Source organism: Typopeltis vanoorti, chromosome 15, assembly GCF_054136105.1.
Source record: "Typopeltis vanoorti isolate ZY-2024b chromosome 15, IOZ_Tvanoo_1.0, whole genome shotgun sequence".
In the NCBI taxonomy this organism is placed as follows: domain Eukaryota; kingdom Metazoa; phylum Arthropoda; class Arachnida; order Uropygi; family Thelyphonidae; genus Typopeltis; species Typopeltis vanoorti.
This window is the reverse complement of record NC_143563.1, coordinates 90,327,111-90,344,253: the sequence shown is the minus strand read 5'-3', so window position 1 is coordinate 90,344,253 and position 17,143 is coordinate 90,327,111. Positions and strand designations below refer to the sequence as shown.

The window sequence follows — 17,143 nt, the reverse complement described above, 5'->3', positions numbered from 1 at the left end:
GACCTGGTTTGCAGAAAAAAAAAATCATCTTTCATCAGGACAATGCACCTGCCCACAAAGGTGTTTTGGCAATGAGGAAATTAAGGGATCTGCACTATGAATTGTTGGAACATCCACCCTATTACCCAGATTTGGCTCCCTTCTATCTCTTTCTTCCCAAAACTAAATCTCTTCCTCGCTGGTCAGTTTTTTTCCTTCTAATCAAGAAGTGATTGTAGCTGTAGAGGAGTATTTTGCAGATTTTACTTGAGAACCACTACAGGGACAAGATAATGGTGTTGGAGTGTGGCTGGAATAAATGTATTAGTTTAAGGGAGATTATGTTGAAAAATAAAAATTATTTTGAAATTATAAATTTGTTTTCTCATTGTTAGGCCAAGAACTTTTCAGACCACCATCATACATCTTAGAGAGGATTCAAACCTCTTTCAACTACAGGACATTTTCACTGCTAAATGAAGTATGGAGGTATGAACAAGATAACACACTACAAATTGTTATGAGGCTGTATTTTTCATCGTTTTTTTAATTTTTTCAGTAAACATAAAATTAATTTGATTGTTGGGATGGGGGGGAAGAAGTGTGGCACACGAGATGAATTTCATTGTCTGGGTTACTTCTATTCAGTTGTTTTTCTGTTTTGCTTCTTTATGTTCATTTTTAAAATCAATATGCCTTATATGCCAGCCTGGCTGGTCAAGAGGTTAGCATATCTGCTCTCCTGCCAAAAGGCTGTGGGTTCGAATCCCGCCATGGGCATGGATGTTTGTGATTGTCTGTGGAAATACTAGTGGTGTTGATCGGTGCTAGATAGCATTGGTGTAGTTGCGGTCAGTTAGTGGTTTGAGTTGGTGGAGACAGAGTTGTAGAGCAGGTGCCCTCCCTCAATGAGTCTACGAACTCCCTGGAGGTGTCAAATAATAATAATATATCTTCCTTTGAATTCCTCTTACTTTCAACTGATTTCGATTGCCAAAATCAGAAGCAGATGCAAAAGTAAACTAAAATGACTTCTATATATTATTACCTTCCCAGGAAAGTGACTAGTATATACGAGGGGAGGTGGTGAAAAGTTCTGATAAACACCTAGAACAAAAATGATATTAAAGCAACTCTTCTCATATATCCTAAAAGCAAAGGAACAAATTATTACAATTTGATTAAATACTGGGGTTAAGGGTTTTAAGATATGTTCTTTCTTGTGGTTATAACAGTTGCTTTAATATAATTTTTGTTCTAGGTATTTATCAGAACTTTCAGCCCCCCCCTCTCGTAGTAAAGAAAAATTAGCATATGAGGTGGAAACTAACACTTCTAAGGAAAATCCCATATAGGAAAAGAAATGAATGACCTTGCTGGATGGAAATGGTAGTTGACTGACCAGTAGCTAGAATGATACTGTAGCAGAGCTGTTTAATGGCCAGTTTATTATGGTTTTCATCCATGGTAAAGTGGCTTTTTGTTTTCCCCTAGAGGGATGGGGATGGTTGAAGAATGTAGTTAGAGTATACTAAATACTCTAGATGTCAGTGAGGCAGGATGAGATGTTAATTCATATTTTAAGGGAATGTGTTAAGAAAATGATAGTGTTATTGACCTGATTATTAAATACTTAAGGAATTGATAGCATATACTAGAAATATAAATAAAATCAAACTTTAATATATACTTTCCAATATTTCGGCAGCGTCACGTTGCCATCTTCATGGGAACTTAGGATAAGGACACGTGTGCACACAAGTACTACATAACAGCAAATGAGAAACGAAGCGAGGTAGCTACAGTTTTCCTAAAGTCCTGATGGTGCCCCCTAGCGGGCTATGTTAGGTGTTCTTGGCCTTTGGGCTGAAGTTCTCCTAATGTATGTTTCCCAAATTTGGGGTAGTCTCATGCATCCAAATTTGTTGAGATTTGGAATGTTCCTAAGGGCTGAGGCTGATTCCATGAATAGTCTTTCATATTTGAACTTGCCACGGTGTAATGTGTATTACTGTGGCTTTCTTCCACCTTATTCTCTGGCGAGTATCCAGAGCATGGTCTGCAAGCCCAGAGTGGCTGTACTGGTGAAATCAGATGTAGTCCTTGTGTTCTGAGATTCTGATATTTGCTGTCCTGCCTGTTTGGCCAAAATAGGACAATTTACAGCTGCAAGGGACCTGGTTGAATACAATCCCACCAACTCACAAATTATAAAACTCCATAGGCTCCTTAAGAAGATCACTTCTTGGCCTGTGGAGATTACTAGCAAACTAAAACCATATAACTCTAGACCCCCCCCCCGTATATATGGGCTCCCAAAAATACATAAAGAAAATGTGCCATTACGTCCCTTAGTGGATGGCATTGATTCCCCCACATACAAACTAGTTAAATATTTAGCCAAAGCGCTAAATATTTAGCTAGTTTGTACACTATACTGGCAACAGACCATCACACAAAAAACTCAGCCTGCTTCAAAGCCAGTGTAGAAAACCTTACACTCCAACATAATGACATAATTGTCAGTTTTGACATCTTCTCCTTATTCACAAATGTCCCTCTCAAAGAAACCTTAGAGCTAATCCAAGCTAAATTTCCTCCCAATATCTCAGCCCTATTTCAGTTCACAATGAACTCAGGCTATTTCGTTTGGCAGGAAAAATTCTACAAACAGATAGAGGGGACAGCCATGGGTTCACCACTTTCCCCACCCTTGGCCAACTTCTTTGTGGAGACTTTTGAAGAGAAAGCCTTAAACTCTGCCCCACAAAAACTACCATATGGCTTCGTTACGTTGATGATGTGTTCGCTATTTGGCCACATGGCTCGGATACACTCCTCTCCTTCTCAACACACTTAAACAACCAACACCCCAGAATCAAGTTCACTCTGGAAAAAGAGGAAAACAATAGTCTCTCCTTCCTACTCACCTGCCAACCTGATGGAACCTTGGTTTTCTCAATTTATAGAAAACTCACCAATACAGGCAGATACATTCACCAACAATCCTCCTCCCCCACAACAATACGGAGTTATTAAGACACTATTCAACAGGGCTAAACTAATCTGTTCAAATGACAAAGCCCTAACCATTGAACTAAATCACATCCTTAACACTTTCTCAGCCGATGATCCCCCCGCCCCTTAAAAAAAATACTAAAACCAGTTATCCACAACCTACCTCCCCCTTCACAAATAAGATTACTCTAAATCCATCATCATTCCCTACATCCGAGGCACCTCGGAAAAAATCACCAAAATCCTAAAAAAACATGACTTGACCTCTTGTTACAGACCATATAGAAAATTCGCATCCCTTATCCGCTCCACTAAAGACCAACCACTTCCCCTAGACCTACCTGATGTATACCAGGTCCCTTGCAGCTGTAAATTGTCCTATTTTGGCCAAACAGGCAGGACAGCAAATATCAGAATCTCAGAACATAAGGACTACACCCGATTTCACCAGTACAGCCACTCTGGGTTTGCAGACCATGCTCTGGATACTCGGAATAAGGTGGAAGAAAGCCACAGTAATACACTGCAGCAAGTTCAAATATGAAAGAATATTCATGGAATCAGCCTCAGCCCTTAGGAACATGCCAAACCTCAACAAATTTGGATGCATGAGACTGCCCAAAATTTGGGAAACATACATTAGGAGAACTTCAGCCCAAAGTCCAAGAACACCTAACATAGCCTGCTAGGGGGACACATCAGGACTTTAGGAAAACTGTAGCTTCCTCGCTTCGTTTCTCATTTGCTGTTATGTAGTACTTGCGTGCATACGTGTCTTTATCTTAAGTTCCCATGAAGATGGCAATGTGACGCTGCCGAAATATTGGAAAGTATATATTAAAATTTGATTTAATTTATATTTCTAGTATATGCTATCAACTCCTTAAGTATTTAATAATCATGTTTAACCAGCGTATAAGCCTTTCTACAAGAATTGTTATTGACCTGGCTGTTTAATTAAAGTATAACAACTGGCAAAGTCCCTAAGATAACAGTGAGTGATGGTAAAATGGAAGTATAAAACTATGGACAAGCTTGTATTTATGCTGCAATTATTAAGATTTGTTGTACAGAATTGGGCAGATGATGCTAATATAATACACCCTCTGTCCAAAAAGAAACAGAACTTTTGATAGAAAGTAAAACACAGGCCAATTATACAGAATTGGGCAGATGATGCTAATATAATACACCCTCTGTCCAAAAAGAAACAGAACTTTTGATCGAAAGTAAAACACAGGCCAATTATAATTATTCAAATAATTTATTTCAATCAATATACTGTCCCTCAGCTTCAATACAGCGTTTGGCACGATCACTTAATTTGTTAAATGAGTTTTTTATATCGGTTTTTGGGATACTGTTGAGGGTCGTGGTTATTGCCGCCTGAACGTTTTCAATGGTGTCATATTGCTTTCCTTTCATCGGCAAATGAAGTCAGGAGAAGTCACAGGGTGCTAAATCAGGTGAATACGGCGAGTGATCCAACACACAAACTTGGTTTTTGCTCAAAACCTGTCTCACAATGTTCGAACGATGAGATAGTGCATTATCTTACAAAAGTGACCAGCTGCCTGCATCACGATATTCATGCTGTATGTGACGAATTCTTGCTATCAATCGCTTCAAAACTTCAAGATAAAACTCACCATTTGAGGATGGCATTGTTTCCTGGAATTGTTTGGCCAGGCAGAAAGAATTCTTTGTGGATAATGCCCTTGGAATCGTAGAAACAAATCAGCATTGTCTTTACTTTTGACTTCTCCAAGCGACTATTTTTTGGATGCCTCTCTTCTGGTGGTCTCCACTCAGCACTCTGGCACTTTGTTTTGGGCTTATACTCAAAACACCATGTTTTTTCACCAGTAATGATCGTTTCAAGGAAGTTTTAGGCCTTACAATCGGTTTTAATGAGGTCATTGCAGTGTTCAATTCGATACATTTTTTGTTCATCAGTCAATTTGTGGGAAACAAATCGCGAATTCAGTTTACAAAGGCCCAAACTCTTGGTCAAAATGTTGTGCACAGTTGATTTTGAAATCTCCAGTTCATCTTCAATCATTCGCACGGACGATTTTGGGTTTTCTTTGATGAAATCACACACTTTTTGGCTCATGAGTACAGGATAAGCATTCATCACCGTATTGTTTTTGAAGCATTTGATGCATTTCGGTAAAACTTTTACCAAGTTTAACACAAAAGTCAATTGCAGCTCTCTGTTTGAAACTCATTTTCCTACCATTCGTCAAAAGACACTGTCACTCTTGCCACTATAACTCAACTTCTAATGAAACAAATGTCATAAACAGTTGACACAACCCTAATGAAAGTTGCTGCTTTCAACAACAAAAAGATACAACAGGTGGCGCAACTAGTTTCTTCTATTTTCGAAAAGTTCGGTTTCTTTTTGAACAGAGGTTGTATATAAGTAAGCATGTATTTGTTAAGAATTCTCTTGTTTCTGTAAATCTAATTCCCTTTTGTAATAAAGTAACAAAAGTGATTGATGATGGGAAAGGCATACACTGTATGCCTTTTCCATCAAGTATCTAAGAGGTATCCAAGAACTGAATTATGTGAGGGGAGGACAGAGTGTTAGGGAGAAGTAAGATTACAAGTTGGATTTCACAAGCTTCACTACTGGGATCATTTCTGTTCACACTTTATGTCAGCTGTATCACTAGATTGCAAATAATATGAATTGAGAAGGGTTATTAAGTGTTGAGGGCTGTGCTCTTCAGTAGGGTTTGAATAAACTAGAAAGGTGGGAATATTGAGGAAGTTGGTTTAATGCAATCTATTGGTGGAGCTATAATGGACAAAGAGAAGGAGGTAAGGGATCTTGGGTGATTGTGGATAAAAATTTAAAGTTCATTGAAAATGGTGATTCTGTTGTATAAGGCCCTAATAAAACTACAAACAGATTACTGTACTCAAATATGGTCCTCAGGATTTGAAGAGGGTGAAGAAATTTTAGAGAGGATACAATGGCAAGTAAGATAACAAGAATGTTAATTATGAGGCCAGTCAGAGGGCAGGTAATCTACTGAGTTTGGTGTATAAAAGTGAAAGGTTGATATGATTGCAACCTGTTGAGATATATTTACCGGATGGACACTGCGGAGATTTTTCTGGTGCTGCCCAAAATCCCAATATGCTGATTGCATTAAAAAAAAAAGTTACAGTCTGTAGCTCAGAAACTGTTGGAGCTTATTTGAACACATGGAACATATACGTTTGCAGCTATGCAAACAATATATGATATTTGAGAGATAGATTCTGATATTGAGACCACATGTTTATTAAATACGAACAGGATACATGAAAACCCGACAAGTTTTGTAACTCATATGACTTACATTATCAGGGGCATTGGTGTATAAAAGAAAAGAAAACTATCAAAAGAAACCGAAGAGATGGCTACGGTGTGGATGACATTTTTGTCATTTGGCCAGGAACGACAGATGAATTAATTGTTTTTAAAGAGTATCTTAACAGAATACACCCAAATATAAAATTCACTTTGGAAATAGAAGAACATAAAAAATTACCTTTCCTGGATATCCTCATAGAAAAAAAATGAAGAAGAAAAAAAGTTTAACCTTTTCCATTTACAGAAAATGACAACTACAGGAAGATTTCTTAATGCAGCCTCACACCACCACCCCTCACAAAAAATAGGTATAATAAAAACCTCGAGAGACAGAGCATATAAGATTTTGCTTTTTTTCCAGCACAGAAAAAAAGTGAAATGAGGAATTACATTACTTAACACAGAACCTCACACTTAATGAATTTGAGCCAAAAACAATCAAGAAAATCCTGAACACAGCTCCCACAATCAACATAGAAAAACAAGATTTTGAGAACACGATCTCATTACCATACATCAAAAATGTCACAGACAGATTAGCGACATTGCTCTGCAAGTACATCTTAAAAGTAGTTTTTCTCTCTTTAGAAAAAATATCAAGATTCCTACATCCACCAAAACCTTCGCACCATCCCATAAAAAAACTAGGGGTCTATGAAATCTATTGTTCTTGTTGCATTTGTTATGTAGGCCAGATGGGAAGGTCAGGAGAAATCCGTATGGCAGAACATAAAAAAGACGTAGCAAAAAGAAGATAACACAAACCAGGTCTAGCTTTCCACACAACTTCTACTGGCCATAAAATACTTTGGGAAAAAATGATCATGCCATATATTGATAAAAACTGTTTCACAAGGAAATTCAAAGAAGCGCAAAAATGCTTAGAATTCCTACACAGTACAACAAAAACCGAGGTTTGATATTACACCAAGTGTGGTCAGCATTCATAAAAAATACAATTTCCTCAGATCTTGGACATAACACACGTGAAGCACAGAACATGACAAAAAATAACAATGTTTCAACAAACATTCAGTAACGAATGTTTCAATTTTTTTATTGAAAAATTTCTTTCAATAAAAAAATTAGCTGTTACATTAGATGTTACAGTTAGAAACATCTAATGGACTATGAATTTAATCTTTGTTAGTTGTGTTTAACCTTTTTTTATACACCAATGCCCCTGATGATGTAAGTCATACGACTTACGAAACTTGTCAGGTTTTCACGTATCCTGTTCGTATTTAATAAACATGTGGTCTCATTACCGGAATCTATCTCTCGAACTACTGAACCATAGAAACCTTTGCACAAATATGATATTGCCATACTAATGAATAAACACACACACACACACACACACACACACACACACACACACACACACACACACACACACACACACACACACACACACACTATATATATATACAACATAAAATTATATTTATAAAGATACATTGTGCACAATACCACAAAGGTAAACTATCACAAATCTATTTTTACAATCGTTCACAACCTCATTATTTTCGTTTCACTCTCAACTGTCATCTTCTTGTATTCTGGACGGGTTTTACCACAAAGTATGCATTCAGTCTGGTTATCACTTGCTGCTATTGTTCTTTTGCAATTCCTCGATGATCCTATTTATGTCAATATGTGCTCATCCAACCATACACTCCCATCTTCTATTCCAAGCCTTAAGTTTTGGGTATGTGGAATTCCCACTTAAATGGAATCATATACTGACTATAATGTTCAGGGAAATAATGGTAGAGCACAAATTACCATACCATTGTAGTCTAATTCTTCTATATACATAATTGTCTTCAAACCATTCTCTCACATCACTTGATTCCTTCAGTAAATTGGCTTCAGAACATTAAATGCTTATAGTATCTCAACAATTTGTGTACCTAGACACACAAATGTTGAAGCAACAAACTCAGTTCTTCATCGATGCCAACTGAGATGCCAGTCTACTTGCTTGAATTTTTCTCCAGACATGTTAACATGTAGGAGACATGAACAACAACAGAACAGATACTTCAGGATTTGCCCATCACTTCTCAATCTCTAGCCACACCATCGATTGGGATAAAAGTTCCATGCCCTATATAGAAGAAGATTTTCAATGTAGAAACTTCAAAGATGCTGCCGTTGTACTCCACTCTGGAGAAAATCTAAACAGAAATCAAGGAATGATTCTGAAAGATATCTGGAAAAGCCTAATAAATTTGCTCAACTTACCAGAATTATAATACCAGTGTATTATAAGGTTAGGAGAATAAATAGAGCAGGGTGAAATGATTGAAGTGGATGAATCATGGAATCATATAGGAGCTCTGCAGAAAAGATATTATAGAGGAAATATAAAGAACACTTTAGTATGCCTTAGTAGCATGGGGCATATAAGGATGGTAATGAATGTAGTGAGGAAGCAAAATTGGCATATGAAAGGAGTGTTGGCTGAGACAGCAGAATGAAATCTTAGAGAATTCTACAGTTATGTAGCAAGTAGATGAAAGGGTAAATTGGAGAACTAACTTTGATGGCTGCAGATTGCACTTAAGTCACATCCGCTTGAAGTTATAGTGGAATATTCAATGAGTATTTTTAGTGTATATAATGCGAAGTGCTTGGAAGTAGTACTGAATAACAGTGGGAAAGAGGGTAGACATCAGCAGTTCAGGAACATTGAAATTTTAAGTAAACTTGAATGAGACTGCAGGACTAGCTGGTGATATCACTATGAATTTAATCAAGGAACTAAATTTAAATGGGGTTGCTTAACGATCAAACCTAGGTAACTAGAAGGAGACCTAGTTATCCACATAGCCTTTTAAGGAATGCAAAGAACCAATTGGGACTTCTGACTTACATCTAATCCTCATCTTCTCATATATGGTGCACCCTGTCAGTAATTATCTATATGGATATTGAACAAATGATAATGAACTGACAATTTGGGATTTAACCGACCAAACTATATTTTTGCCTGATTAATCAAGGTCCCCACTGTTTTTGTCAAAGAACCAGTGCAAACTGTGAAAAGTAAGTTACTGGAATAAATTTCAACTCAACATCACCAGAGTTCAAGATTGTCATCATTGACATAAGAAGCATCGACTAAAAATAAATGGAACCAGCAGAAGAATTGGGTAAATATCAGATTGACATAATAGGACTTACTGAAACAAAGAAGACAAAAACAGGTGCGATTCTTCTAAGAAACAAATATAAGATGTTATATTCCATCATAATGGTATTAACAACACCAAACAAACTATTTTATAAAAAGATGTTTTATTAACTTGCTTATATTTCGCTAAATTTCAAATTAGCATCATCAGAGCACAACACAGCATGTATACGTGACAGTGAGCAAATGAAACAATACAATTGTAATGAAGGTCCTATTTTGGTGCCCTGTAATGTTGTAATAAATAAATAAATAAATAAATAAATAAAAAACATAGCTGTAATTTTTTTTTCTCTTGTGCTCTGATGATGCTGATTTGAAATTCAGCGAAATATAAGCAAGTTAATAAAACATCTTTTTATAAAATAGTTTGTTTTTTAGGGCACCAATATAGGACCTTAGATCTTTTGTCCAGAAAGACTTTGGCAAGAGCATAGAAAATAAATATCAGTAAGGTGGAAAAATATTCTGGAGACTATTAAAAAGTTTAGAAATCAAAAAAAGAGTACTGTAAAAAGGAATCAGAGATGATAAAGGCTAATTAAAAACTGAAGATGAAGATATTCTAGATGTCTAGAGTAATTACTTTATAAGATTTCTAAATGTAACAAGCAGTGGCAGCATGGTGGTAGAAAATACTCAACAGGAATGCAATCAGGAATCCATATCAGTACTTGAAGTAGAAAATGCCATCAGAAACTTGAAATGTGGAAAAGCAGTTGGAGTAGATGATATTCAACCAGAAATGCTCAAATATGGAGGTATAAAAGTTTTACAGTGGCTATGCATATATAATTCAGACGGCCTGGCCAGAGGATCAAATTCTAGATGATTAAAGTAGAGCACTCATAGTATCTGTCTATAAAACGGGAAATAAAACTGAATGAAAGAATTACAGATATTTTCCTAATGGCTATTCTAGGTAAGATTTATGAAAGTAGATTTGAGAAAAAAGGCTAAGAAAAATTGTGGAACTAAAGATTAGAGAGTCAGGATCACTCTAAGACAAATTGTTGAGAAATCATGGAAATATGAGGATCCGGAAAAGGCACGTGACAGGTGTCAAGAGAAAGCTGTATGAAACACTACAATTATATGGTGTAAATGGTCCCTTATATCGAGCAATATATAATCTATATTTGAGTTGTAAGTTAGCAGTTAGAATTGTAGGAGGTACAGGAAGATGGTTTGATGTTAAATCAAGTGTGAGATAAGGTCGATCATTATCTGTACATTTATTTGTCACCTATATGGATCACATTATGAAGGAAAATGGTATTAAACATGTTATCAAAGTTTGAGATATCATTATTACTTCATGCAGATGATGCCAGCCTGGTTGGCTGAGTGGTTAGCATATCCGCTCTCCAATCAAAAGGCTGCAGGTTCGAATCCCGCCTTGGGCATGGATGTTTGTGATTGTCTGTGAAATACTAGTGGTGGTGGTGGTCGGCAGTAGATGATGAAGATAGTTGCGGTTGGTGAAGAGGGAGAGTTGTAGAGTCCAGGGAGTCCAAAGGCTCCCTGGAGGTGATACGTAATAATACGTAAATCCAGTACAAGTCTGCAGGGAATCCTGCAGACTTGTACTGGATTCCCTAACAAAATTGAATAGCAGCTGTAATAAATTTTGTATGAAAATCAGCAATAAAAAGAGACTATGAAACACTGAGAACATTTATTGCATCCTGAATGAAGAACCTAAAGAACAAGTGAAACATTTCAGTTATTTAGGTACAATTTTTAGTGAAGATGAAAAATTAAATATAGAAATATACAACAGAATTAGCAGAACCAGTATGGTAGGAAGTCAAATGAATAAATTTATATGAAATAATACAGAAATCCATAATACTATACTTTCTGTATTCAAGATGGTGTTCAAACTAAATTTTAACTTATGAATCTGACAGCTGGGTTAAAATTCTTAATCAAAGATTGGGGAACACAGATATGAGAATTCTGAGTAATGTTAGGGGAAAAAGGTTAGGCATCATATAAAAGACAAGGATATTTGGAAGGAATTGATATTATTAGCATTCAGGAATGTGTGAGCAAAGCTAACCTCAGGTACTATGATGACTTAAACAAAATGGGAGGAGAAAGGTTAGCAAAACATGTTTAAGTCATTGTCAAATCTTATATTTTGGTCCTTTTTTTTTCTTCCCAGAGTGGTAGGAAAAAGACTCAGAGGAAAACAATTATCTATGTTGATTGATACAGTACGAAGAGCCTTAGAAGACTAAAATATGAGATTTGACAATAGTGGAGTCCCGACAAATAATTGTCGAGACTCCAGTATTTTGAAATTGTTGATAGGAAAGTTGTGATGCAAACTTTTCCTTCGGCACACTGTTACAATATCCAGTACATCCTCTGAGGGTACATATCAGAAATTTGATGATGAAATTAAGGGAATGTGCAAGGGAGATACCACTGGGTTGTTCAACAACTAATCAACAAGTTTCAGAAGAGTTGAAAGAGAGCAAAATAGTTCCACCTACACAAGGCAGAATCCAAGTCAATGATGTCAGTACGGGCCAGTTTGTGCAGAAGGTGTGTGTATGTGTGTGCAAACATATTAGAGAGGCTGGTTGGAGATGGAATACAAACTTGGATTGAAAATAGACAACTTATACTATATAGCAGCATGGGTTGGGTTTATTAAGGAGAGGTCTTGTTTCAGTAACCCAGTTATAATTTATAATGGGGTTACAAGTGTTTTGGAGGAGAAAGAAAATGCTTGTGCAGTAAGTCTTCTAGATTTTGCAAAGGCATTTGATATATAGAATACTATATGATAAACCATTGTTGAAATTGAATAGGATGGGGATAGACTTTCAGTTGGTAGCCTGGTTACAGTAATAGTTGTCTGATAGGAACCAGCAAGTTGCATATGGGGGATGCAGTGTCTTTAAAAGAAAAGGAGGTGAAGTACTACAGGTTCTGGCAAAATGTTGTTTAATCTATATACAGTATTGATAAGGTATGAGAGGAGAAATTCAGTTATTTGCTAATGATTCTAAATTTGGAAAGGCAATTTCAGAAAGCTCTGATGTAATTTTGTTGCAGGAACATTTGAATAGATTGGATTTTGGGGCAGATGAATGGGGAAATAACACTGATTGACAAGTGAGGATAAGGAGGTAATAGTTCCACCATATAAGGCACTGATTTATATACAGATATATAGTCACCACCTGGATGATAACAAAACATTAAAGAAGGTATAGAGGTGAGTGAGTGTTTCACAAGTATGGAGTGCTGGCTGTGAAGATAGATTGAGGGAATTAATTTGCATGTAGGAGGAGAAAAGGTGATATGATAGAAACACACAAGTTGGTGAAAGGAGGCAATGAGACAGATATATGGGAGATTTTGCATTGAGTAATAGATGGTGATGCAAAAATAAAAGGTCATTCCCTGAAAACTGAACAAGACTCATGAGTGAGGAAATGAAAAGGAGATTTTTTTGCATTTTGAGTGGTGAATCTGTAGAATGTGTTACCTGAGTGAGTAGTGAATGCTCTATTGCTGAATGTTTTTAATAATAGGTATGATAAGTGCTGTAGTCTGTAAGACTTATCATTGTGACTTTTCATTACAAGTCTTCTGACTCTGTGGAGTCCAGGAAAAGAATAATAATAAAACTGAATTGTATGGTTTACTGATAAGTATATTGCTTATGTTAATTTTTTTTTTCTTAATGAACAAGTTTATCTGTTGTATATAGTAAAACTGAAAAATCAGTAATATTGAGTGAATCACAATAATTATTCATGGCTGAAAGAGAATTATTCTTCATTTGTTTCTAGTATTGCTGCAATTAAAATATCAATGCTGTTGAATTGTGTTGCATGATTGTTGACTTCCAATTTTCTCATTAAAGAATATATTATTTCTTTTTGAGAAAAAATAAATAAATAAGTATTCTTTTTCATGAATAACAAAAAATAAATAGAACTTAGTGATAAGTTATAATTAACTCCTACAGTCCACACAACAAAAGAACTTTATAAATTGTTTTACAAATAAAGAAAAGTTTTATATTGTTGTATATAAAATCAGCCCCAATCATTTCAGAAATATAAGGTGCTGTTTGCAGGAAATGGATAAGATTAGAGATTTGGGGATGATGGTTGACAGTAGAATGAAGTTTAGAGGGCATATTGCAAAGGCTGCACATGTAGTGCTGCTATGATAAGAAGTACTCTAACATGTAGGAATAAGGAAGTGGTTGTGCCACTTATAAAGCACTGGTCAGACCACACTTGGACTAGTGTGCTCAAATCTGGTCACCTGGTTTTCAGTGTGATGTGGAGACATTGGAGAATGTCCAGAGAGACGAGTGACTAAGGCAATATCAGGACTTTAGACTGCTAGCTATGGAGAAAGGTTGAAAAAATGTGGATTGCAGAGTTTGGTGGATAAGAGGAAAAGAGGTGATATGATAGAGACATTTATGTTAGTGAGAGGATTTTATCGGATTAATCCAGATAAGATTATAAAAAGAGTAGAAGGAGAGAGGGGGAAAAATAGAGGTCATCCCTGGAAGTTATGTAAGAGTGTGGTGAAGAGGGGTGTGAGGAGTAGATTTTTTACATGGAGAATTGTCAGTGAATGGAATGCATTACCAGAACTTGTTGTTAATGCAAGGAGTGTTAAGGAGTTGAAGATTCAATATGATAAATATGTTGTCAGTTGAATGAATCTCCCACGATGAGTTTACCAACTCCATGGAAGGTGCAATAATTATAATAATATGTTATTTAATTACTGGATTAATTATTTACATGCCAATGTTTCATTATCTCAAGCCAGAATATCTATCTCCTTAAGACGCAGTCAATAGAGACTAACTGAAATAACCTTAAAAACAAAGGAAGCCAAGCATTTCAAGTTAGATGTGAAAGCTGTGCTCCTCAATACTTCTCATCTTTTGTAATTAGGGCAAAGTAAGAATAATATGTCATAATTTAGTTAAAACTAATTCATCAATTATGTTGCAGTTTATAGGTTTTTGTAGGACTTATCATGCACTCAAAAACATTTTTGTGATTTTAAAATTTTGTGATCTGAAAATTTTTTTTTTGCTTCTCTCTGATGAAGGGAGAGAAGATGGTGACCTTTTAATGTTGCAGGTAGTCAGAAACTTTGTTCTAGTGGTTTGTATATGGTTCTAATCTTATGATATTTCAGAAAATAAGGTTAATTTATTTGTTGTGCCTTTAATTTAAGACAGGAAGATTGTATATATGATTTGGTTTGTGTGAGAGGAAGATGTAGTAGAACTTGTTCTTTTAAAATAATATAGTAAGAGTTTTTTTGTACCATTTTGTTAAAAAGTAGTATAGAGAGCTCCCAGGGGCAGTGTTTTTCCAAGCAATGATATTCACTCAACTCTGTAGATGAATTGTGAAATGCGAAGTATTTGTAATTTTGTTCTTTAGGTCATTCAGTTGGTCTCCATTAACAAGTATGTCTAAAGTGTGTACATCATGTTAGTTTTGAACTAGCAAAATATTGCATGTTCATAATTCATTTAATAATTATATATTGCATTTTTATTTATATAATATTTTGCTTTACATAAAAATTCAACACAAATACCATACATCTTATGGAAAAATTTTCATAGCATTAATCAGATCGTCTATTCCAGTTCTTACAAGGGTGGTCTGAAAAGTTCTCGGCCTCGACCATAGATGGCAACACTATCAGCAAGATTTTTTTTTTCCTAAGTTGGTACATCTGTCATAAGCATCCGTGAAATTGCAAGTCATTCTATCAAGTAGTTTGTTTTATACAGCTATGTATAAAACAAAGCAAAAGTGTATCCCTTGAAATGGATAAAATTGAGTATCATGCAGTTATAAAATTCTTTGGAAAAGAAGATTTAACAGCAAAAGAAATTTATTCGAAGTTCATAAAAGTTCATTGTCACCTTCTTCATTTTCGACAATTAAGAAATGGGCTGTAGAGTTTAAACGTGGCCGTACCAGCCTTGAATGTGTTCCATGTGAAGGACGTCCAAAACGTGTAACAACATTAATCAAGAAATCATTAATGAAGTGCACGATGTGGTACTGGATGACGGGCAGGTCAAAGTGTGTAAAACTGCTGAGACTATAGGCATTTCAAAAGAACGTGTAGGATTTATTTTGCATGAAGAATTGCAAATGAACAAGCTTTGTGCAAGATGGGTGCTGCGCTTGCTCACAGCAGGTCAAAAACGCACTCACATGAAAATCTCTGAACAGTGCTTGTTTTAACAAGAATAAAACTGATTTTGTGTGTCGATTTTTTACTATGGATGAGATTTGGATTCACCATTGCACACCAGAATCTAAACAGCAGTCAAAACAGTGGACAGAAGCTGGTTGTTCAGTGCCAAAGAAGACAAAGTCGGGTCCATCCGCAAGAAAGGTGTTTTGGGATGCTAAAGACGTTTTGTGTAATTTTTGTTTTTTGTGAAAAGGGTAAAACAATAACTGGGGAATATTATTCTGATCTTTTAACCAGACTAAACGAAAAAATTCATGTGAAAAGACCCAGTATGCAGAAGAAAAAAAGCATCTTTCATCATGACAGTGCACCTGCCCACAAAAGTGTTTTGGCAATGGGAAAATTAAGGGATCTGCAATATGAATTGTTGGAACATCCACCCTATTCCCCAGATTTGTCTCCTTCTGACTTCTGTCTCTTCTCAAAACTAAAACTCTTCCTTGCTGGTCAGCATTTTTCTTTGAATCAAGAAGTGATTGCAGTTGTAGAGGGGTATTTTGCAGATCTAACTGAGAACCATTACAGGGACGGGATAATGGGGCTGGAGCATCGCTGGAATAAATGTATTAGTTTTAAGGGAGATAGATTATGTTGAAAAATAAAAATAATTTTGAAATTATAAATTCATTTTTTCATTGTTAGGCCGATAACTTTTCAGACCACCCTCGTAATATTAGATATAATGAGGGAGGGAATCTTTTTTTCAGTTTTATGAAAACAGTCAATAATTTTTAGACCTTTTCTTGAGTAATATAATCCAATTTATTTTATATTCACAACATTTTTACTTTTATTAATTATATAAATAAAGAAATTTAAAAAAAATCACTTTAATTCATTACTTTTCATTTTGCTTTTTATTAGAATGAAGCAATGACGGGAACTCATACCCAGAACCCCGTGTATTCTCGAATTACTCTTGCATTGATGGAAGATACAGGGTATATCTGTTTGCTTTAGTTTTGTATGATAAGTATTTAAAATTCTGTTTATAGTAGATTTCAAAGAATTATAAATTGTTTTAATTCACATACACAGAAATTCTATTTTTCTTAAAGCCTAGGTCAGTTGTGTTATTCATTTGTTCTTTTTTTCTTATTGTCACCAGACTATCCACAATGAATTCTTCAGCCTTATTGCAGAATTATTCAGTATGATAAAGATATGTTCTTTGATCAGGTTTTGCTCATCCGAGAGCATAACTATCAACCTGTACCCTAAATTTATTCATAGTCTTGGCTTGGCATTCTTGACACATTTGAACAATTCATTCCACCCTTTGTGTA

The 17,143-nt window shown here is 35.6% G+C and overlaps 1 protein-coding gene across 1 annotated transcript in view; it reads left to right on the top strand.

Annotated features, from left to right (window-relative positions):
• Invadolysin (leishmanolysin-like peptidase, invadolysin) overlaps nucleotides 1-17,143 on the top strand; it is a 658,154-nt gene that overhangs the window by 465,428 nt on the left and 175,583 nt on the right. The window contains exon 11 of the mRNA XM_090405783.1: nucleotides 16,722-16,798. Within this exon, the coding sequence (XP_090261909.1) occupies nucleotides 16,722-16,798 (77 nt within the window). The remainder of the gene's footprint in view (nucleotides 1-16,721; nucleotides 16,799-17,143) is intronic.